Raw genomic sequence first — 22403 nt, 5'->3', positions numbered from 1 at the left:
ATTTTATAGACATCTATGTTTGGGCCAAATCAAGGCTGGTCCAGACCGGACAAAATCTGGACCAAACATAGACGTCTATGATTGGTTCGGATTTGGTCCGGACTGAACCAAAAACCAATGTCCGTGGATGTGGAAATCAAGACCGGTCCGGAACTGCAACAAAAAAAGATGTCCAAAAGGCATTGGCGTCGGTCCATGCTTACTGAGGTGTAGCCTACAATGTTGCCTGAAATTTAATTTTATGAATGCCCATCTATGTGGTAAGCCTACTGTTTGTAAAACACCCCAAAAAATGACATCCAGACAGGACCAAAAAAGACGTCCAAAAGATGTTGGCTCGTGCTTACTGGGGTGTAGCCTACCATGTCAGACAGCAATAGAATTGTATGAATCCCGATCCACTCGGAAGGCCAACTGTTTATAAAACAGGCTATTGCACTGGCTTTATTAGTCTTGATTCCTGTGACTAATCAATTTGGCTATTTAAGCTCTGAATATTAGTTACCTGAGCTGACAAGGTAAAAATCTGTTGTTGTGCCTCTGAACAAGGCAGTTAACCCACTATCCCGCAGTGTTTACACAAGTATTTCATTTTATCGCTGTGATCAGCTTGTCAAAATTGTACGGATACAAACTTGAAACCACTGATCATGACAATGGGGTGAAACACCTGGAAAGCAGTTGTGATTGTCCATTTGATTATGTGATTGAGTGCCATTTAGTTTAGGCTATTTGATGGGAGAAACCTGCATGATGTAAAAAGTGTCCGTCTCATTACATAGTCATACATTTTATCTACAGCCAGTAGCCAGTAGGCTAGAGAAAAGGTCACATACTCTTTCTACCATGTCCTATATCTGCTACATTATTTATGTAAGATCATTGTTTTGCGCTGCAGAGATGCATCTCTCCAATAGCACCCTGGAGAGGCGCGCCAGGAATGGACAAGCAAAAATATTGGGCGCCCCTGCATTATCAAAGGGCGGCATCAGCGCTCACCTAAAAAGCCCATATGCCGCTGGTTGAGAGAAATGGTAATTTTGTTGTTGTTGGAGGTGCGTCTTGGTCAGTTTAGCTCAGAATATGCCGCCCTCGTCAATCTGCCGCCATAGGCGGCTGCCTAATCCTGCCTAATGAGCGGGCCAGCAGTGAGCATAACACGTCAACCCTGTTACCATAGACAGACACAGGGTAGAATGTTTTTTACAATTTCATTATTTTTTTTGTGAAGCTTGCATTCATTTGCCACTCCCTGCTGTACACAACAAGTTTTATTTCATCAACCCTGTCGTCAACCCTGTTACAGTCAACCCTGTTACAATCAACCCTGTTACATTATTTGGCACAGGAAACAGTACCTCAAGAGCAAAGTCTCTCTCCGTTCTACAATAGAGATGAATATAAAACTTCTCACTTCATAATCAACAAGCACCTTGCCAAATTCCAAATAGTTGGCATTGTGCAGTGATTAATTATTTGATCATAAACCCATCTCTCTGAGAGAATAGCTGGTTCTGAATGTACATCATTTATTCATAGTATTACACCAATTCAAATCAAGATAGTTGTAAGACAGACAGAATGGATTCAGACCCACACTCTAAAACACAGAGAACATGAACGTGGCCCAAATATGGTTATGAAGTTATGTTGCTGATAAATCTAATTATTTTCTTCTGACATTATTGTATACCAATAAAGACCACAATTCAACACATATTTAATTTGAAAGTAATACAATATGCCTGCATGATAAGGCTCTTGGAAATCTCAACAATAATCCATCCATGTTTTTTAACACATATCTGTACCAATGGTTTGTTACATTGATTACATAGCTTCATGTGGTATGTTGAATTCTTCTTGTATCCATAAACAAAATCTATTCGGGGTTGTTCATACAACCACAGTGCATCTACCATCGGGAAATGGAAGATCTTTGTTGAAAAAAAAGCATCATATTGGATTGATGCATGCCTAATAACCAGGCTGCTATTATAGAATATCATTTATTTTGCTAGTTTGGGTTTCGTGCCCATCTGTTGACATAAGTATACATTGTTAGGGTAAATTGTCTCTCAATCAAGTGAAGGGGAGTTAGATTCTCAATTGTAAGGGATAGATCATATATTGCAAATCAAGAATACTTTCAATTAAAATCCGTCATACTTCATTTGAATCACTCAATACTTATCACATTATAGAACCCACAACAGACAATTGTAAACATATATATATATATATATATATCATTCTGTGCATTCATTAATTTGAAATACAATACTGAGTTGTATTCTTCTCCAGCGTCCATAATGAGGCCAAGTTAAAGTATTCAGTCCATTATAACATTTTTATTTCACAAATGAGATGTCGCATATCTGGTTAATGTAATACACTTTTACTGTTTAGCTACCCTCCAAGGGTGGTTTCTTGGTGGGAGTTGGAGACATCAATCATGTCTTGAAAGAAAGGAATCCAGTAGTAAAGCATGTTAATTTGAGAGCTGTGCCTAAAACGATCGCACAGTAGGCCTACAGTATACGCACCAACATTAAAGTGGCTTGAGTTGCCAGCCGAGGAATTCTGAAATAGGCAAACCATTCATTTCTCTAATGACACACTTTTGAGATCCACAGAGGCATAACATTCAAAGACGAAACATATATTCTCACAACCATGATAGTTACAGTATATGCACAGAAAGCAATTGTCAACTCAGGAATATGTTATGAGAAAATCAAACCATTCAGAGTTTAGATAATATAAATCAATAAATAGTGTAGTGCCATTATATTTACTCAGGAAAGGTTTTTGTTGACCATACAATTACATAAGTTGAAGAGTGAACACAACAGCTACTCTATCAATGCAAGATGGCCAACAGGACACTTTCCCCACGTGTATTTCAGGGGGAAAGGTTAGAGAAGGTGGGTGAGATTAAGTTTGTGTGGAAAATGTCTAGTCTTATGGAACTATCTACATTATTCACATTTCACACACCCTTTCTTTACATTTCATCTGTTGATAGATTGGATCGAATAATTATCTTTCAAATCTCCCAATTATTTATCTCCCAATCGTTTAAAAAAACGAATATTGCAAAAATGCACTGTAAACAACTGGTAAGAAGGAATTTCACATGGGTTGCAGATGCTACAGGCTATGTGGCAGCCATTGACGACATAGCAAATTGAAATCATTGGCTGTAAATGCCAAATCGGTTAATTCAAATAAGCATTTAAATCAAACAAACTATTATGAATAAACCAATGCGAAAATATTAAATGAATAAAGAAATGATTGTGCATAAAATCAAATGTTAACATACAGTATACAATTGTGATCTCTTCAACAAAGTATCACATATGCCTCCACTGAGGCTAACCAACACATGACAGGGTGGTCAATGGTGACGTCAAAAGGCCAGACCTACTGCAGTGTCCAAATCTTGAGCATGAACTTGAGCCTCCACTACTTCTCAGTTCAATGACAATATTGCATCTACAACATCTGTTTAGACATAAAGTTGTTTAATAGCCAGATCTCTTCTTGTTATGAGAATGGCCAGACAAAATAAACTTGTGCTGTGGATCTTTGCAATGACCTGCTTCTCTGATGCAGTCCTATGCAATCACAAATGTTTTGTTTCATCAGACTGGTGTACTCAAACATTTTCTAACTTTCTGGTTATGTCTACTTTCCCAGAGCGTTTTATCCTTGACTGTTCAATTTATCTGATTAAAATCTACCTGGTCTTATTTAAAGGTGCATTCAATTATTAATTTAACACCTGCATTGTCAGACTCATATCACAAGTTAATCCTGGTGTTAGAATGACACCCTCCAAATGAAGACAAGTGTGACACTAGTTATCACTTCTACAGAGAGCGTGTGTGACTGTACACGCAAGAAGGGGGTCATTTTATAGTTGGAAGATAGACTTTGCTCTGAATTCGGCATTGTAATATCACACATGCCACACTTGCCAAGAAAAACAAATCCATTTCCCCTATAGGAAAGACATCCTAAAAAGAGGCATGGTGACTTAGAAAGGCCTGTCATGTAAACTTTTTAAAAAGATGCTAAACATATTCTGGGACTGTTAAGTTTGTGAGGGAAGAATTGTTGTGAAGTGTTGATCCTCTGTTGAAGTTGTCAAGTAACATGAGCATAGCAATGAGCTGTACTATGGCATTTTCTGGAGCAGTATTGCATTTGTAGAGGGATTCCCATTTCTATCAAACATTAACTCTTTCCAAGGTCGCTTTTCTTCTCTCTGTAGCAATCCTTGACCACGGAACATAATATCATTCATCCTTTAGCTAGATCCAACTGATGTAGAAATGTTTTAATTATACAGTAACAACACATTGTTGATAAAGTCATTTGAATTGTGAGGTTTTCTATCTTTTTACAGAGAGAAAACAAGGAAACCAGAGAACGTAGAGTATTGCCATCCGCCAACTAGATTCCCCTTTTCCAGTTTAAGGTAGACCTTGTCCTCTTTATCCAAAAAGAGCAGAACTCCATTGGTGGCTGCCTCTCGAGTTACGTCTTTGTCACCCGCAAAAGCTGAGATGACAGGTTTCCCATTCAACATTAAGTTCACCTAGATGACCCAAAGAGACAGCAATGAGAAAAAATAAATGAGACAGGGGAGAAATACAGCTAATGTTCCTACAGTTAATGTCCCCATGATATTACTGCATGCCCATAGTCAAACATTGTAATCATCCACAGCTACCTACTGTAGCTATTTGCTATTCACTTCTGATCTTGGTTCAAATATGAACAGTAAGCAGAAGCCCTCCCCTTGACAACGTACTTTGAAAAAACAACATCATTTTTAGCTTAGTTTTGTCACTCTCTTAAATAGCCTGAATAATAAGATGGTATGTTTAATAAACTAATGTAGTCTCCTCCCACTTTTCACACCGTTAGAGAGCTCAGAATTCACCAGGATTTGGAAATTCGCAATGAAACTACTGGAAAACGAGGCTACAATTGTGCAAACATACATAACCAAATTAGAAGATTAGCCATGCAGTGGCTGTGATTTCCCATGAATGTTTTATAGCGGGCGGCAGGGTAGCCTAGAGTGTTGGACTAGTAACCGGAAGGTTGCAAGTTCAAACCCCCGAGCTGACGAGGTACAAATCTGTCGTTCTGCCCCTGAACAGGCAGTTAACCCACTGTTCCTAGGCCGCCATTGAAAATAAGAATGTGTTCTTAAACTGACTTGCCTAGTTAAAAAAAGAGTACATGTAGTTGTCAGAGATTTGTTTCAGCTTCCTCTCATAACCTGCAGTGCACCATTCTTTCAATGCAAATCCGATATGTCCAAATACACTGTTAATAACTCCATTACAAGGCCCTTTCAAAGAATGTAGCCATAGCAAATGTATATCAAATTATGTCTGGAGCTAAATTGCTGAATCAATTAGGCCAAAACAAATTGCTTACCTGTATAGTCTGGCTCTGGTACACTTTTATAACGTGAAAATTAAAACTGTAGATCCCTTTTCTGGGTGACAAAAACACTGACTCCAATGTGAAATAGTTGCCTATATTCACAAGAACCTAGAGAAAGAAGAATAAGGCATTTTAGAAGGTGAATAAATATTATCCTCAATGGTTCAACTAACTATTCAAATAATTATGGCTCAACCACCAGCTGTTCATCTGGTGACACTCAAATTAGGGTGACAAGACTGTAGTGTTAAATCTGATATTTCAGCAGTCGTAGACCCCTCAACTCCTTAGAGAAAAAATTTACTGACAGTTTTAATCATGTGATGTGACATTCCATGCAGCCTGTGACTCAACCTACAAGACACAAAGAGATTTGCGAGTGTGACTTCAATCAAGCACATCGCCACAAACCTCTAGGACCAACTGCCAGATATTGAGTCAATGATTCTTTAACAACAGCGATGACTAAAAACCCCAGCTGTAATCTTGCCCAATAGGCTTCCAATTAGGCAGATTCAGCCAATGATTTATGTAAAGTCTTGGCTATGTTGAGGTGATTTATGTAAGGTTTTGGCGATGAAGAGGTGATTTATGTAAGGCTTTGGCGATGAAGAGGTGATGTATGTAAGGTCCTTCTAGTTGAGGTGCCACCAGGAGTTGTACTATCACAGTGATTTTAGGATAAAATATGTTGCCTGTGAGGTGGTTGTGCCCCCCAACCAAATCTTGCTTAGGGCCCCCAAAATGCTAGAAATGGCCCTGGTACCACCCAATCAAATTGATGAAGCCAAACCAAGCATCTCAATCATGTGTGTGTGTGTGTGTATGTGTGTGTGGACGTGTTTAACTATTCTTGTGGGGACCAGAAGTCCCCACAAGAATAATAAGCAAACAAACATTTTACCAACTGGGGACATTTTGTTGGTCCCCACAAGGTCAAAGGATATTTCTAGGGGGTTTAGGGTTAAGGTTAGAATTAGTGTAAGGTTAGAATTAGTGTTAGGTTTAGAATTAGGTTTAGGGTTAGGAGCTAGGGTTAGTTTTAGGTTAGGTTAAGGTTAGGTTTTTGGGTTAAGGTCAGGTTTAGGGTTTGGGGTTATGGAAAAAAATATTTTCAATGGGACTGAATTGTGTGTCCCCACAATGTTAGCTGTACAAGACTGTGTGTGTGTGTGTGTGTGTGTGTGTGTGTGTGTGTGTGTGTGTGTGTGTGTGTGTGTGTGTGTGTGTGTGTGTGTGTGTGTGTGTGTGTCTGTCTTTCGAGGGGGTTGGATCAAAAGCAAAAATCTATTGCACAAGGACTGGGAAATGTTCTTGGTTGCCTCTGAGAACAGTATTGATGTATATACTGACTCGGTGACTGAGTTCATCAGGAAGTGCATAAATTAAATCAAAATCAAATTTCATTTGTCACATACACATTGTCACATACACGTGTGTAAAGAATGAAGGGTAAATTCAGGTGCATGTGTGATTGTGACAGGGAGTGTGCTATGTCCTATTCTCAGATGAACCCCTACCATTGCTTCTGCCTGCTGGTCATTTATAGCCCTTTATTGTGTTTGATCACATGTGAGCTATACCCATTATTGTTGATCAATCATTAAAATTAAAATAAACCAATCAGTCAATCAATAATGAACTATTATTGATACATGTAGGTTGCTCTCTAAACCAACTGTTAGACCCCTCCAAATATTTTTGTTTTGTTTTATTATTTCAATTTAGTTTTGCTGGGGGAAAAACCTGCCACTAAATCCTCAATTACCTATGTAGCCTAAAACGTGGATTCTACACAGCATTGCAGCGCAGTTTTATCACGGCAACTTTGATGTTATAAAGTTGAAGTAAAATGAAACATAATCTACTATCTCAAAAACATACAAAACCGTCTTACTTGGTCAAAGTATATGATTCTTGTTTTATTGCTCATCTCCGACGGTTCGTGATTGTTGCTCCGGACCGCAGAAAAAGCGATTTTGGAGTTTGCAGCACGTACCGAAATACCAAGAGGAGAGGACGAGCCCTTCCAATCCGTAGTCGGATTAGAGTCGCAAACCACAAGACATTTGCCCTCCAGGACTACAGGCTCCGTGTCATTCTGAGCTCCCACAAACTCAGAGATCAACGCCAAACTGAACATTAGAACAAGAGAGTTTACCATCACCTTGTACAACAACCGTAACAGCCCCATTTTAAAAAAAAGACTCCGTCTGAAGTTCCGAGTCCTCCTCTCTGGTCCCCCCGTCGCACACGTTTCTGACGAGTTAAAATTCTTATTGGATCCAGCCGTATGCTATATTGGTGAAAGACATATTTTTAACAACATCCAGATCTTCAAATGTTGACAGTTGATTGAAATAAAGATCCAGTTTATTTTCTCTTTGTCTCATTTTCTTTTACATGATGTTTGTGACTAAAATAATAATCCGAAATAGGTGGCTGCATGAGGGCTTCAATCTGAGGAGAAGAAGCGCAATGACTGGTTGATGCTCTGCGACTCCAAATTACGCGGTATGACTGCTAGTCCCCGTGGTGATATGCCTACGCACGGCCAAGACGCATTCATTTACCAACGTATGTATGCAAATATTTTTCACACAGTTAGTTTTTCTTCTATTATGCATCTTTATCGCCAGGTTTATATCTTGACATATTCCTCACATCAGTATTTCTGTAGCCTATACCTGACCTCGTTCAAGAAAGTTACAACAATGAGATTGGATACATAGTGGATGCAAGCCAAGGTATGGACTAGACTGGTAATCAATTCGATCTTTGGTCATAAACATAATTGTTTGGAGATCAAACAAAGCTTTTTGTTTAGAACAGTGGATATTTGGTATTTATTAACCACAAACTTATAATAAGCGGTCTTTAAACAATTAACCCAATAATAAATATTATTAAAAAAGAGTCCCTTAATGACACCAAACTAACCTGAATGGATCCATTAAATGGTATGGAATCCACTTAATGGAATTACAAAGTTTTACACACACTTCTGCATGTAGACTGGTTGCACCCTCTGTTCAGCTATTACATGTCATGACAGGAGTGGCAAGGAGTGGAATGTTAGCTAAAAAGACTGTCAAGAGTATGATGCTCTGTTGTATTATACAAAGCTGTTATACAAAGCAAATCTGTTCCACGTTGGTTCAACATTGTTTTATTGAAAGGACATGGAAACAACGTTGATTCAACCAGTGTGTGCTCAGTGGCTGGTGTGTGAAGAGAGGCCTCTATAAAATTGCTCAGCTTTTTACTTTGGAACAGAGCACAAATTGAATTAATATTCCAACAGCAGCCCCCCAGCAATTAATTCATTTTAAAACAAATGCAATCTATAGAGAGGGGAACAAAACTGTTTTGTCATTGGAATGACAGACTCTGGGGCTTTATTAAAAATAGAAATCTCGCTGGCAATTATTGCCTATTCAAAATAAATGATAGGATATAGAGATTTTAAACAATGACAATGCTGCTTAGCCCCATTATAGGCCGTGCATACTGTACATTAGTCACTGTAACAATGGTCCTAACAACATCTGGTTAATGGTAACCACTGAATTTAGAGTAAAACTATTGGGTCAAAGAACCATCAGTTATGACATAATACTGACTGCATTCACCTCAGACAGTTGTATGATCAGTGGGAGGGAGACATGTAAGCCATTGGAGATTGTTCAAACTTGGGCCATCACAACATGGTCAGCATTGGACACTTCAAGAGGCTAACAATCTAGGGATAAAAATACTTATTGGTCATAGAGGCACTGTGAATGGTTGTGGGTTTTTCTCTTGTGATTGTCTGTCTGTACAAGGTACTTCCTGACATTGCAATACCCTGAACTGTCTGAGGTAAAGAAATAGGCTAGCGGCAGGTAGGCTAGTGGCAGGTAGCCTAGCGGTTAGAGAGGTGAGCCAGCAGCCAGAGGCATCACCCCAAAACCAGTGTGTGTTTGTGTGTGTGTGTGTGTGTGTGTGTGTGTGTCTTTCGGAGGGGTTGGATCAAAAGCAAAAATCTAATTGCACAAGGACTGGGAAATGTTCTTGGTTGCCTCTGAGAATAGTATTGATGTATAGACTGACTCGGTGACTGAGTTCATCAGGAAGTGCATAAATCAAATCAAAATCTAATTTTATTTGTGACATACACATGTTTAGCAGATTTTATTGCAGGTGTAACGAAATGGTTGTGTTTCTAACTCCAACAGTGCATTAATATCTAACATTTCACAACAACACACACAATACATACAACCTAAAAGTAAAACATTGGAGTTAAGGAATATATAAATATTAAGATGAGCAATGTCAGAGAAGCATAGACTAAAATACAGTAGAATAAAATATAGTATATATAGTTGAATTCGGAAGTTTACATACAGCTTAGCCAAATACATTTAAACTCAGGGAACACCCACACCCAATGGGGAACACCCATTTGCGACCAAGCTTTAACTTCCTGACTGATGAGAGCTTCATGAGATGTTGCTTCAATATATCCACATGATTTTCCGTCCTGATGATGCAATCTATTTTGTAAAGTGCACCAATCCCTCCTGCAGAAAAGCATCGCCACAACATGATGCTGCCACCCCGTGCTTCACGGTTGAGATGGTGTTCTTCAGGTTGCAAGCCTCCCCATGTTTCCTCCAAACACAACGATGGTCATTATGGTCAAACAGTTATATTTTTGTTTCATCAGACCAGAGGACATTTCTACAAAAAGTATGATCTTTGTCCCAATGTGCAGTTGCAAACTGCAGTCTGGCTTTTTTATGGGGGGTTTGGAGCAGTGTTTTTTTCCCTTGCTGAGCGGCCTTTCAGGTTATGTCGATATAGGACTCGTTTTACTGTGGATATAGATACTTTGGTACCTGTTTCCTCCAGCATCTACACAAGGTCCTTTGCTGTTGTTTTGGGATTGATTTGCACTTTTCGCACCAAAGTATAAATTCATCTCTAGGAGACAGAACGCATCTCCTTCCTGAGCTCTATGATGGCTGAATGGTGCCATGGTGTTTATACTTGCGTACTATTGTTTGTACAGATGAACATGGTACCTTCAGGCGTTTAGAAATTGCTCCCAAGGATGAACCAGACTTGTGGAGGTCTAAAAAAAAATTTTTTTTGCTGAGGTCTTGGCTGATTTCTTTTGATTTCCCCATGATGTCAAGCAAAGAGGCACTGAGTTTGAAGGGAGGCCTTGAAATACATCCACAAGTACACGTCCAATTTACTCAAATTCTCTCAAATAGCCTATCAGAAGCTTCTAAAGCCATGACATCATTTTCTGGAATTTTACAAGCTGTTTAAAGGCACAGTCAACTTAGTGTATGTACGTAAACTTCTGACTCACTGGAATTGTGATACAGTGCATTAATAAGTTAAATAATTGGCCTCCCGGGTGGCGCAGTGGTTAAGGGTGCTGTACTGCAGCGCCAGCTGTGCCATCAGAGTCCTGGGTTCGCGCCCAGGCTCTGTCGTAACCGGCTGCGACCGGGAGGTCCGTGGGGCGACGCACAATTGGCCTAGCGTCGCCCGGGTTAGGGAGGGCTTGGTCGGTAGGGGTGTCCTTGTCTCATGAAGTGCTTTGAGGCTAGTTAATATCTCTTAACTTCTTGGATATAGGGGTAGATATGTGAAAAACACCTTGAGGATTGATTCTAAACAACGTTTGCCATGTTTCTGTCGATATTATGGAGCTAATTTGGAAAAAAGTTTGGCGTTGCAAGTGACTGCATTTTCCGGTGTTTTTCTTAGCCAAACGTGATGAACAAAACGGAGCTATTTCGTCTACACAAATAATATTTTTGGAAAAAAATGAACATTTGCTATCTAACTAAGAGTCTCGTCATTGAAAACATCCAAAGTTCTTCAAAGGTAAATTATTTTATTTGAATGCTTTTCTTGTTTTTGTGAAAATGTTGCCTGCTGAATGCTAGGCTTAATGCTATGCTAGGCTATCAATATTCTTACACAAATGCTTGTGTAGCTTTGGTTGAAAAGCATATTTTGAAAATCTGAGATGACAGTGTTGTTAACAAAAGGCTAAGCTTGTGTTTGAATATATTTATTTCATTTAATTTGCGATGTTCATGAATAGGAAACGTTGCGTTATGGTAATGAGCTTGAGGCTATGATTATGCTCCCGGATACGGGATTGCTCGACGCTAGAGGTTAAGGATCAGACCCCTTTCTTCAATTCTTTCCTAAAATGACATACCCAAATCTATCTGCCTGTAGCTCAGGACCTGAAGCAAGGATATGCATATTATTGATACCATTTGAAAGGAAACACTTTGAAGTTTGTGGAAATGTGAAATTAATGTAGGAGAATATAACACATTAGATCTGGTAAAACATAATACAAAGAAAAAAACGTGTTTGTATTTTCTTGTTCCATCATCTTTGAAATGCATTATCTGATTTAGGACTCTAGGCGTTTTAGACTGATCCAATGAACCATTGCATTTCTGTTCAAAATGTTCTAGCAAGTCTGCCCAAATGTGCCTAATTGGTCAATATATACATTTTCAAGTACATAACTGTACACTCTCCTCAAACAATAGGATGGTATGTTTTCACTGTAATAGCTACTGTAAATTGGACGGTGCAGTTAGATTAACAATAATTTAATCTTTCTGCCCATATAAGATATGTCTATGTTTTGGGAAATGTTCTTGTTACTAATCACATTAGCGCATGTTACCTCAACCGTCCCGAGGGTGGGACACCGATCTGTAGAGATCATTAAGAGTTAACTCAATCATCAAGTTTACTAACGACACAATAGTCATAGGACTGATTACCAACAACGATGAGACAGCCCACAGGGAGGAGGTGAGGCGCCTGGCGGAGTGGTGCCAGGAAAATAACCTCTCGCTCAAAGTCAACAAAACAAAGGAGCTGATCGTGGACTTCAGGAGACAGCAGAGAGCACGCCCCAATCCACATCGACGGGGCTGCAGAGGAGAGAGTGAAAAGCTTCAAGCTCCTCTGTGTACACATCACTGGCAACCTGAAATGGTTCATCCACACAGAAAGTTTGGAGGAGAAGGCGCAACAGCACCTTTCAACCTCAGGATGCTGAAGAAATTCACCCTGGCCCCTAAGTCTCTCATAAACTTATACAGATGCGCCATTAAGAGCACCCTGTTGGAGTGTATCACCACCTAGTATGGCAATTGCACCGCCCACAACCGCAGGGCTCTCCAGAGGGTGGCACACTGTCTGCCCTCCAGAACATCTACAGCACCCTGTGTCACAGAAAGATCAAGAAGATGATAAAGGACCTCTGCGACCCGAGCCACGGCCTGTTCACCCAGCTACCATCTAGAAGGCGCAGACAGTACAGGTGCTTCAAAGCTATCTTTCTATCTCCAGGCCATCAGACTGTTAAATAGTCACCACTAGCCGGCCTCGACCCAGTACCCTGCCCTGAACTTAGTCACTGGTACTAGCCTGCTACCACCCAGTACTCTACCCTACACCTTAGATACTGTCTGTTCACTACTTGTGTTTCTTGTTTTGTTCCATGTTCGTTTATTTATTCAATTCACTCCCTGTACTTGCTTCCTGATTCCCAGCATACACGTTAGAAAATAACGCCTCACCAAAAGGAAGCAACAGGGATTTTTATTTTTTACTGGTGTCATTGGGTCCAAAGGCGGCTGCCGATGCAACCGAGGATGCCTCAGCTGGCTCGTCAGGCTTCCATGTCTCAGCTGGCTCATAGGGATTCCATGCCTCAGCTGGCTCGTAGGGTTCCCAGCGCCTCAGCTGGCTCGTCGGGTTCCTGCACCACAGCTGGCTCGTAGGGATTCCATGCCTCAGCTGGCTATCAGGGATTCCATGCCTCAGCTGGCTCGCAGGGATTCCATGCCTCAGCTGGCTCGCAGGGATTCCATGCCTCAGCTGGCTCGTAGGGTTCCCAGCGCCTCAGCTGGCTCGTCGGGTTCCTGCACCACAGCTGGCTCGTAGGGATTCCATGCCTCAGCTGGCTATCAGGGATTCCATGCCTCAGCTGGCTCGCAGGGATTCCATGCCTCAGCTGGCTCGCAGGGATTCCATGCCTCAGCTGGCTCGCAGGGATTCCATGCCTCAGCTGGCTCGCAGGGATTCCATGCCTCAGCTGGCTCATCGGGTTCCCGCGCCTCAGCTGGCTCGTTAGGTTCCCGCGCCTCAGCTGGCTCGTTAGGTTCCCACGCCTCAGCTGGCTCGTTAGGTTCCCGTGCCTCATCTGGCTCTCTTTTTAAAATTAATAAAACATTATCAGCTGAAATGTCTTGTGTCATAAGTTCAGGAGTAAAAATGTGCTTAATAAGTCACATAAGTTGCATGGACTAACTCTGTGTGCAACAGTGACTACCTAATTTCTGTACCCCACACATACAATTACCTGCAAGTGAATTTTAAACAGAGATCCAATCACAAAGACCATGGATGTTTTTTAATGCCTCGCAAAGAAGGGCATCTATTGGTAGATGGGGGGTGGGAGGATGCATTAAATATCACTTTGAGCGTGGTGAAGTTATTTGGATGGTGTATCATTACACCCAGTCACTACAAAGATACAGGCGTCCTTTCTAACTCAGTTGTCGGGGAGTAAGGAAACTGGTCAGGGTTTTCACTGAGGCCTATGGTGACATTAAAACAGTTAGTTTAATGGCTGTGATAGGAGAATATTCCCAAAAATATTCCAAATCATGCATCCTGTTTGCAAGGTACTAAACTAAAACTGTAAAAAAAAAAATGTGGCAAAGAAACTTTATGTCCTGAATACAAAGTGTTATGTTTGGGGAAAATCCAACACATCACTGAGGTCCACTCTTCATATTTTCAAGCATAGTGGTGGCTGCCTCATGTTATGGGCAATGTTCCCTCTAACGCCTCGATCACACTGACAGCACCAATACATTATGGTACAACAGAAGTACATTCATTTCCAAAGGAACGCTGCGTTTTGTTTCAGAAGCAGTTGCAGTATGTTCTGTGTGGTGCATATGTTGGATTTATCGAACATATGCATGAAATTGTATGTGTAGACTTGACAGAAAGTAGCAAAATGTAAATGTTTAACTTTTGTTGCACACATATCCAGTTAAATAAATAGTGAGATTGCATAATAAAAAAACGTTTTATTGCAGAATTTCTTAAAATTTGAATTCATTTATTTGTATTTAGTAGCATGAATCAATATTATTTATTTGGTGACAAATGTACAGTTGAAGTCAGAAGTTTACATACAATTAGGTTGGAGTCATTTAAAACTTGTATTTCAACCACTCCACAAATTTCTTGTTAACAAACTATAGTTTTGACAAGTCAGTTAGGACATCTACTTGTGCATGACACAAGTAATTATTCCAACAATTGTTTACAGACAGATTATTTCACTTATAATTCACTATATCACAATTCCAGGGGTTCAGTCAACTAAGTTGACTGTGCCTTTAAACAGCTTGGAATATTCCAGAATATTATGTCATGGCTTTAGAAGCTTCTGATAGGCTAATTGGCAGAATTTGAGTCAATTGGAGGTGTTCCTGTGGATGTATTTCAAGGCCTACCTTCAAACGCAGTGCCTTTTTGCTTGACATAATGGGGAAATCAAAAGAAATCAGCCAAGACCTCAGAAAAAAAATTGTAGACCTCCACAAGTCTGGTTCAACCTTGGAAGAAATTTCCAAACACCTGAAGGTACCACGTTCATCTGTACAAACAATAGTACGCAAGTATAAACACCATGGGACCACACAGCCGTCATACCGCTCAGGAAGGAGACGCATTCTGTCTCCTAGAGATGAATGTACTTTGGTGTGAAAAGTGCAAATCAATCCCAGAACAACAGCAAAGGACCTTGTGAAGATGCTGGAGGAAACAGGTACACAAGTATCTATATCCACAGTAAAACAAGTCCAATAGCGACATAACCTGAAAGGCGGCTCAGCAAGGAAGAAGACACTGCTCCAAAACCGCCATATAAAAGCCAGACTATGGTTTGCAACTGCATATGGGGACAAAGATCGTACTTTTTGTAGAAATGTCCTCTGGTCTGATGAAACAAAAATATAACTTTTTGGCCATAATGACCATCGTTATGTTCGGAGGAAAAAGGGGGAGGCTTGCAAGCCGAAGAACACCATCCCAACCGTGAAGCACGGGGTGGCAGCATCATGTCGTGGCGGTGCATTGCTGCAGGAGGGACTGGTGCATCATGAGGAAGGAAAATGATGTGGATATATTGAAGCAAAATCTCAAGAAGTCAGGAAATTTTTAGCTTGGCTGCAAATGGGTCTTCCAAATAGACAATGATCCCAAGCATACTTCCAAAGTGTGGTGGCAAAATGGCTTAAAGACAACAAAGTCAAAGTATTGGAGCGGCCATCACAAAGCCCTGAACTCAATCCTATTGAAGATGTGTGTGCAGAACTCAAAAAGCAAGGAGGCCTACAAACCTGACTCAGTTACACCAGCTCTGTCAGGAGGAATGGGCCAATATTCATCCAACTACTTGTGGGAAGCTTGTGGAAGGCTACCTGAAACGCTTGACCCAAGTTAAACAATTTAAAAGCAAAGCTACCAAATACTAATTGAGTGTATGTTAACTTCTGACCCACTGGGAATGTGATGAAAGACATAAAAGCTGAAATTAATCATTCTCGCTACTATTATTCTGACATTTCACATTCTTAAAATAAAGTGGTGATCCTAAATTACCTAAAACAGGGTATTTCTACTAGGATTAAATGTCAGGAATTGTGAAAAACTGAGTTTAAATATAAAAATTATTTCCAATAGTTTTGGAGGGAATTGCAATAATAAATAGTCATAATAGTAGAGAGTAGGCTCTTCCAACAATGAGACCAATGTTGAGGAAGGTGGTTTTGATTACACTTTTGGACCGGGACCAGCTCCACCGAAATCGCAGGTCTGTGTGGGTCCAGGGATGGTTGAAGTTACGAAAGCAGGCAGGGGAGTTCCACCTTCTCATTCAAGAGCTTTTACTGTTTGGAGAGAATTACAAAGCTACTTTCATCTGGACCGAAGCCAGTTCGATCACCTGCTCCAGATGGTTGGAGCCAGGATCACCAGGATGGATTCCTAACTACCGGGAGTCCATCAGCCCAGTTGAACATCTGGTGATTTGTCTTCGGGAAGCTAAATTCAAGTAAGTTTTTAAATCCTTTGATACCATAATTGATTGATATGAAATATATTTTATGTCAAACTGACCTAGCTAAAGGGCTTTCTAGTTAATAGCCCCTATGTGACAGCAGATGTCCTTTTAAAGAATGTTTATTAGGCCTATTACTTTTCCCAAAGTTTAAAATCCTTTTAAAATGATTAACTTTCACCAAATCCCCATAGGATAACCCTTTTTGGTTCCAGGTAGAACTCTGTTGGGTTCCATGTAGAACTCTGTTGGTGTAAGGGTTTTCCTGTGGTGAAGGAGAGGCGGACCAAAATGCAGCGTGGTGGTTATTCATGTTTTTAATAAAGATGAACATGAACAGACTAAACAAAACAAGAAAAGTGAAAATCTAAACAGTCCTATCTGGTGCAAACACAGAGACAGGAACAATCACCCACAAACACACAGTGAAACCTAGGCTACCTAAGTATGATTCTCAATCAGAGACAACTAATGACACCTGCCTCTGATTGAGAACCATACTAGGCCGAAACATAGAAATACCCAAAAACCTAGAAAAACAAACATAGACTGCCCACCCAACTCACGCCCTGACCATACTAAATAAATACAAAACAAAGGAAATAAAGGTCAGAACGTGACAGTTGGGTTCCTATTCCTTTGGGGAATAGGTTCTAAATGGAAGCCAATGGGGTACTTCCTAGAATCAAAAATAGTTCTTCAAAGGGTTCTCCTATGGGGTAAGCTGGAGAACTCTTTTAGGTCCTAGATATCACCTTATTTTCTAGGAGTGGGACTGTCTGATCGGCGAATACATGCCTGTCCCCAAGGAGGATTACTGGAGGGCCGTCGCTGCTGAGTTCCTGGAGAGGAGGGATTTCCCCAACTGTATTGGCTCCATTGACGGGAAACATGTAGTAATTCAGGCTCTACTGAGCTCGGGTTCGCAATTCTACAACTACAAGTGTACATATTCAGTTGTACTCTTGCCTGGTGTAGATGCCAACTACTGTTTCCGTGTTGTCGATGGGCTTTGAGAAGGAGGCGAGGAGAGAGGACGTGAGGAGTCAAGATAATACAGTTTAGATTCTCCCATGAGAGAATAATACAGATAGTCAACCCACCCCCTCAACAGTCTGCCTACCTTCTCCCCTCTATCTGCCTCTGCTCCATCCATCCATTTTATGGGTCGGCAGGGTAGCCTAGTGGTTAGAGCGATGGACTAGTAACCGGAAGGTTCCAAGTTCAAATCCCTGAGCTGACAAGGAACAAATATGTTGTTATCCCACTGTTCCTAGGCCGTCATTGAACATTTGAATTTGTTCTTAACTGACTTGCCTAGTTAAATAAAAAAATCCATATGTTAGCCACCACCATTTAACTAGGCAAGTCAGTTAACACATTCTTATTTACAATGATGGCCTATAAAAGGGCAGGGCACTGGAAATATGAGGATCCATGAGAAGAAGAGCAGAGTGTATGTGTATCTCTCTCTGAAAAAAAATGTGTAGCCATAACCAGCTAAACAAGAAAATGGCCCCCGGACATCATGGACCATTCCATGGAACATAACTTCACAGAAAGTTCCAACACACTGGTTTTCAGGTGGTTTTAAATGAAAAAAAAATTGAATCACCTTACGTCTTGTAAGAGACCAACAAGAGCATCTGTGAATTCTCTGGTGTGTGAGTTTCAATTCAGTCAATTCAGAAATCTATGTAACACTAATACTGAATGCTATCCTTAGAATTGAGTAACAATTTACTTTATAAATTGACTGAATTTAAACAGAATTGACACGTGTGTGAAAGGAAAGTTACAATGAGGGAGGTCAAAACTCCTCTCCTCTTCCTGTCCTTCCTGTGGTCGGTTAATTTGCCTCTGGAAGGGAAGAGAAAAACAACTCATACAAGCATTACATAATATAACATCATAGAAGGTGAAATTTATGTTAACTAAATACTGCTTGTATAGTGTAGTTAGTGCCATACATTGGAATAGTGTGGCAAAGTTGTTCATTCTTGCTGTGTACTCAGATCATATGTATTTCAGATCATAAGATGACAGGCAAATATTTAGACAGCAAACTGGTGTTTCAGCCTTTTTTCTAACCCAGAAAAAACAACTATACATTGACTCATATTCATCTATTGATTTAAATGCCAATTAGCCCACATGAGTATATTGCAAAAATGACCCACTTTACTTCACTGCCGCAATACTTATGACACTACCTGTGGTGTGGATAAAAAAAAAACATGCCATTGATCTCGTGGTCATGCTTGTGGATGACGTAGATGTTGTACAGGGTCTTGCTGCACCAGGTGGTCCCACTTATGGATGACAAAGAGGGTCTCGCTGCACTGGATAGCTAGCTTTATGGGTGTTGTGACATGAGTATGACATTGTAATTCGTGTTGCCTAATGTTTTAGGGACTCCTGAGAAAACCAGCAAACCAGGCTGTCGTCTGTGAAACAGTGGATGTAAAGAATCTAGCTAACTAAAGCATTTACTGCCAATTGAATGTACAATTTAGTAAGCTTCCTTGCTGCATTGTTGGTTAAGGGCTTATAAGTAAGCATTTAATGCTATGGTAAGCATTTCACCTGTTGTATTCTGTGAATGTGACAAATACAATTTGATTTGATATTTGACATGCAATGCAGCTGAAGTAATGTAGCTAACTAATTATTTCCTGGCTTATTGTGTAGTGGAGGATAAAATACCTGTATGCCTATGGATGTGTAGCTAGCTATGTAGCCAATCTTTTTATGGACCCTAAAACGTTTAGTATAAATATTAGTTCAGAACCTAGCTATGAACTTCAGCTATCATAGCCAGTTGTATCGACTTCAAAATAGTCTGAATGGCATTAATGAAGCCTATGGATTGAGTAGAATATAATATAACTTTATTGTGACAAGGATGGAAGTCGTATATACAGTGAGGCAAAATAGTATATAGTCAGCCACCAATTATGCAAGTTATCCCACTTAAAAAGATGAGAGAGGCCTGTAATTTTCATCATAGGTACACTTCAACTATGACAGACAAAATGAGAAAAAAAATCCAGAAAATCACATTGTAGGATTTTTTATTAATTTATTTGCAAATTATGGTGGAAAATAAGTATTTGGTCAATAACAAAAGTTTATCTCAATACTTTGTTATATACCCTTTGTTGGCAATGACAGAGGTCAAACGTTTTCTCTAAGTCTTCACAAGGTTTTCACACACTGTTGCTGTTTTTTTTGGCCCATTCCTCCATGCAGATCCCCTCTAGAGCAGTGATGTTTTGGGGCTGTTGCTGGGCAACACGGACTTCAAATCAAATGTATTTGTCACATACACATGGTTAGCAGATGTTAATGCGAGTGTAGCAAAATGCTTGTGCTTCTAGTTCCGACAATGCAGTAATAACCAACGAGTAATCTAACTAACAATTCCAAAACTACTACCTTATACACACAATTGTAAAGGGATAAAGAATATGTACATAAAGATATATGAATGAGTGATGGTACAGAGCGGCATAGGCAAGATGCAGTAGATGGTATCGGGTACAGTATATATGAGATGAGTATGTAAACAAAGTGGCATAGTTTAAAGTGGCTAGTGATACATGTATTACATAAAGATGTAGTAGATGATATAGAGCACAGTATATACGTATAGATATGAGATTAATAATGTAGGGTATGTAAACATGATATTAAGTAGCATTGTTTAAAGTGGCTAGTGATATATTTTTATTTAATTTTTTTATTTCACCTTTATTTAACCAGGTAGGCTAGTTGAGAACAAGTTCTCATTTGCAACTGCGACCTGGCCAAGATAAAGCATAGCAGTGTGAACAGACAACACAGAGTTACACATGGAGTAAACAATTAACATGTCAATAATACAGTAGAAAAAAGGAGAGTCTATATACATTGTGTGCAAAAGGCACGAGGAGGTAGGCGAATAATTACAATTTTGCAGATTTTACATCAATTCCCATTAATTCCCATTTTTAAAGTGGCTGGAGTTGAGTCAGTGTGTTGGCAGCAGCCACTCAATGTTAGTGGTGGCTGTTTAACAGTCTGATTGCCTTGAGATAGAAGCTGTTTTTCAGTCTCTCGGTCCCAGCTTTGATGCACCTGTACTGACCCCGCCTTCTGGATGATAGCGGGGTGAACAGGCAGTGGCTCGGGGGGTTGTTGTCCTTGATGATCTTTATGGCCTTCCTGTGACATCGGGTGGTGTAGGTGTCCTGGAGGGCAGGTAGTTTGCCCCCGGTGATGCGTTGTGCAGACCTCACTACCCTCTGGAGAGCCTTACGGTTGTGGGCAGAGCAGTTGCCGTACCAGGCGGTGATACAGCCCGACAGGATGCTTTCGATTGTGCATCTGTAGAAGTTTGTGAGTGCTTTTGGTGACAAGCCAAATTTCTTCAGCCTCCTGAGGTTGAAGAGGCGCTGCTGCGCCTTCTTCACGATGCTGTCTGTGTGGGTGGACCAATTCAGTTTGTCTGTGATGTGTACGCCGAGGAACTTAAAACTTACTACCCTCTCCACTACTGTCCCATCGATGTGGATAGGGGGGTGTTCCCTCTGCTGGTTCCTGAAGTCCACAATCATCTCCTTAGTTTTGTTGACGTTGAGTGTGAGGTTATTTTCCTGACACCACACTCCGAGGACCCTCACTTCCTCCCTGTAGGCCGTCTCGTCGTTGTTGGTAATCAAGCCTACCACTGTTGTGTCGTCCGCAAACTTGATGATTGAGTTGGAGGCGTGCGTGGCCACGCAGTCGTGGGTGAACAGGGAGTACAGGAGAGGGCTCAGAACGCACCCTTGTGGGGCCCCAGTGTTGAGGATCAGCGGGGTGGAGATGTTGTTACCTACCCTCACCAATCTCCCTCCAAATATTTTCTATGGGGTTGAGATCTGGAGACTGGTTAGGCCATTCCAGGACCTTGAAATGCTTCTTACAAAGCCACTCTTTCGTTTCCCGGGCGGTGTGTTTGTGATCATTGTCATGCTGAAAGACCCAGCCACGTTTCATCTTCAATGCCCGTGCTGATGGAAGGAGGTTTTCACTCAAAATCTCACGATACATGGCCCCATTCATTCTTTCATTTACACGGATCAGTCGTCCTTGTCCCTTTGCAGAAAAACAGCCCCAAAGCATGATGTTTCCACCCCCATGCTTTACAGTAGGCTTAAACAGGGGGCACATCTGGCACTGCAGGATTTGAGTCCCTGGCGGCGTAGTGTGTTACTGATGGTAGGCTTTTTTACTTTGGTCCCAGCTCTCTGCAGGTCATTCACTAGGTGAACCCCCATGTGGTTCTGGGATTTTTGCTCACTGTTCTTGCGATCATTTTGACCCCACGGGGTGAGATCTTGCGTGGAGCCCCAGAACGAGGGAGATTATCACTGGTCTTGTATGTCTTCCATTTCCTAATAATTGCTCCCACAGTTGATTTCTTCAAACCAAGCTGCTTACCTATTGCAGATTCAGTCTTCCCAGCCTGGTGCAGGTCTACAATATTGTTTCTGGTGTCCTTTGGTCTTGGCCATAGTGGAGTTTGGAGTGTGACTGTTTGAGGTTGTGGACAGGTGTATTTTATACTGATAAGTTCAAACAGGTGCCATTAATACAGGTAACGAAGTTACAGGTCTATGAGAGCCAGAAACCTTGCTTGTTTGTAGGTGACCAAATACTTATTTTCCACCATAATTTGCAAATAAATTCATTAAAAATCCTACAATGTAATTTTCTGGAT

At 40.7% G+C, this 22403-nt stretch overlaps 1 protein-coding gene across 1 annotated transcript; it reads right to left on the bottom strand.

Annotated features, from left to right (window-relative positions):
* Positions 1-4411: 4411 nt before the first annotated feature.
* Positions 4412-7666, bottom strand: LOC139417364 (cerebellin-4-like). The gene is made up of 3 exons (XM_071166633.1): positions 7370-7666; positions 5464-5580; positions 4412-4609 (listed from the first exon to the last, which is right to left on the bottom strand). Exons 1-3 carry the CDS (start codon positions 7664-7666, stop codon positions 4412-4414), a joined length of 612 nt encoding a protein of 203 aa, XP_071022734.1.
* Positions 7667-22403: the final 14737 nt, after the last annotated feature.

This window comes from Oncorhynchus clarkii, chromosome 9, assembly GCF_045791955.1.
Source record: "Oncorhynchus clarkii lewisi isolate Uvic-CL-2024 chromosome 9, UVic_Ocla_1.0, whole genome shotgun sequence".
Taxonomy (NCBI): Eukaryota; Metazoa; Chordata; class Actinopteri; order Salmoniformes; family Salmonidae; genus Oncorhynchus; species Oncorhynchus clarkii.
This window is presented reverse-complemented; position numbering and strand designations above follow the sequence as displayed.

What these genes read in the sequence shown, in the direction of transcription:
- LOC139417364 (XM_071166633.1), bottom strand. Translation starts at nt 7,666, where the DNA reads ATGGGGCTGTTACGGTTGTTGTACAAGGTGATGGTAAACTCTCTTGTT. An exon ending in GAATCATATACTTTGACCAA is followed by an intron (nt 5,581 to 7,369) that starts GTAAGACGGTTT and finishes TTCTTTCTCTAG; the next exon opens with GTTCTTGTGAATATAGGCAA. An exon ending in ACCAGAGCCAGACTATACAG is followed by an intron (nt 4,610 to 5,463) that starts GTAAGCAATTTG and finishes TGGGTCATCTAG; the next exon opens with GTGAACTTAATGTTGAATGG.